At 49.9% G+C, this 2358-nt stretch overlaps 1 protein-coding gene across 1 annotated transcript in view; it reads right to left on the reverse strand.

The window, feature by feature from the left end:
- Positions 1-1597: 1597 nt before the first annotated feature.
- mad2l1 (MAD2 mitotic arrest deficient-like 1 (yeast)) overlaps positions 1598-2358 on the reverse strand; it is a 3196-nt gene continuing 2435 nt past the window's right edge. Inside the window, exons 4-5 of the mRNA XM_015405016.1 lie at positions 1972-2075; positions 1598-1897 (exon numbers count right to left, since the gene is read on the reverse strand). Coding sequence (XP_015260502.1) covers positions 1725-1897; positions 1972-2075 — 277 coding nt within the window. The 3' untranslated portion in view covers positions 1598-1724. The remainder of the gene's footprint in view (positions 1898-1971; positions 2076-2358) is intronic.

A 2358-nucleotide genomic window follows, 5' to 3' on the forward strand; every position in this document is an offset into this window, starting at 1 on the left:
GGTTCTGGTTCTATGGCTACAGTTCTGGTTCTATGGTTCTGGTTCAGGTCCAAACCGGATTTGCTCATTTTTGTTCTACAAAAGGTTTGCAGAGCAAAATGAAACTGGAGATGCAACCAGACCCGACGAGTCCTAAGAGACGAGAGGAAACCGATGAGACGGACAAGATGAGCCCAAAACCAGGATTAGTTTAGAAGTTTTCCTGCCTGGTTCAGGTTCGGTTCTGACCTGGGTCAGTGTCCCTGTGAGTCCATGAGGAGAACCTGGATCCTAACGAGTCCTCTCCACCAGGATGGACGGTTCTGCTCGTTTCAGGAAGCAGGAACAGGTGGAGTTCTACCAGAAGCATAGAGTGACCTGCAGGCGTCTCCATGGAGACCTGAAAGGTTCCGGCTTAAAGCAGAGTTCAGGAATTATCTGGCGGCCATATTTGATTTCAGGCTCTTCCAGCGGGAGTTTGAATGCCATCGACTGTTCGGCTTGTTTCTTGGGACCGGTTGCATCATTTAAAGGATCCTGATGGGTCAGCAGTTCCTCCACAGGACAGCCAAACCCCAACGGAACCCATCAGAACCACGGTCCAGAACGGGACCGCCTCAGAGATGACATCACTTCCCTTCTACCGGGAGGATCCGGGTTTCCTCTGCTGTGAAGGACTAAATCATTTCTGGTTCCTGTCCCCACCAGCAGCTAGCAAACATGCACAGGAAGTGGAGGACACATTAGCCTTAGCTTGTTAGCAGAGCACTGAGATGTTGGTTCCTCCCTCCCAGGAAGCAGAGCAGCTAATTAATTAGCGCCGCTGCTTGTTAGACGCTTTGTTTGTAGCACAAGGCTTTGATACTTTCTCACCTGCGTCTAAAATATTTATTATTTTTATGTATTTATTAGAGTTTCTATGCTGTAAAGTCACTCTGATAGGAAATGTACTTTTAATCTGTGTGTTTTAGTAAAAAGATGCGTGTGACGGTTCTGCCCTAAACAGAACCAGCAGTTCTAAAGAGTCCGGTCCGGGTTCTTCTCCACCTGCCAATCATTTCCTCAGAAAAACAAAGAGGCCCCTGACCGCTAACCCTCTGGAGGCTCCGCCCCATTACTGTCCTAAACCACCTAGGGAGGGTCAGTGGAGCGCTCAGGCCTTACATAGTCTGCATCACCGCAGGCGTAACGGCGGCCTGATAATGGCGGCCTGATAACGGCGGCCCGACGTTCCTCCAAATGTAAAATCTTCTTCTGACCGACAGGAAACCAGTTTAGAAAAAAAGGTTAAATTAATTCCTAAATGGAAGGAACTCTTTGAAATAGTTTGATCTGAGCCTAAATGTTTGATCTTATGTTAACCTGAGCTGCACGGGGTATCACTGTGTTGCCATAGCAACGCCTGCTTTCCTTTCAATCCAGGCGTCTCCACAGCTGAGGGTTAGCGGTTAGCGAGCGACCACCGAGCCCAGGAACACGACCACGGAATAAAAACACTTTATTCTACTTCCTGTTTGTGGATCTGATTTCTTCCTTTAGGGACATGCAGCCGGTCCTGGTTGGACCCGCTTCTGCCCCCTGGTGTTAAAAAGCAGTAAAACATGATGCAAATAAAAACAACTTTTATTGGAAAACAGGTTTTAAAAGTTTTACACATGAAATGAAAACAGAAAAATATTTACAAGAGAACAACTTCAGGACAGGAAAGCCCGGGGCCTCAGCCTCCGGACCGGGGCCCCGGGGCCTCAGACGGAGTCGGTTCTTTTATACGCCACCATGCTGTTGACCTTGTGGATGGAGGTGGTGAAGGAGCGCAGACGCACCTCCTCTGATTGGTCGATGATCTGAGGCCCGGACTCCTCCCACTTCTCTGGAACCACCAGGTCCTTGTCTGTGTAGACCAGGAGATCAAAGGCACCTGCAGGGGAGGGGTCAGAGGTCAGAAAGGAGGCGGTTCCTCCTGAGAGGAAGGGCAGAGGAAGAGGAACTGACATGGCGTCTCCAGCAGCGGCAGGAAGGTGATGGTGGCCGTGATCTGTCTGATGACGGAGCGGATCTCGTTCTGAATCATCTTGATGGACGCCTCCCTGGGAGCACTGGGAGACATCAAACACAGCATTAAGCCCCGCCCACACACCGTCTCTGGTTCTGAACTCAGTTCATCCTTTCATCTAAATATTCACATTTTCACTCTGAGCCGACGGAGGAGCCGCCGCCGCCAGCAGACGGACTGGATGCTCGGCGCTTCGTGCCTGCATGCAGATCGCTGCAAATTAACGCCAAGTGAGACGTTTACCCTGCTACAGCTAACGGGAATTAAACCCATTCAATGGAAAACATCTTTAGGTTTTAGCTCGCTAACTGTTCCGCTAACAGAGC

Source organism: Cyprinodon variegatus, unplaced genomic scaffold, assembly GCF_000732505.1.
Source record: "Cyprinodon variegatus isolate N-32 unplaced genomic scaffold, C_variegatus-1.0 Scaffold1944, whole genome shotgun sequence".
NCBI lineage: Eukaryota > Metazoa > Chordata > Actinopteri > Cyprinodontiformes > Cyprinodontidae > Cyprinodon > Cyprinodon variegatus.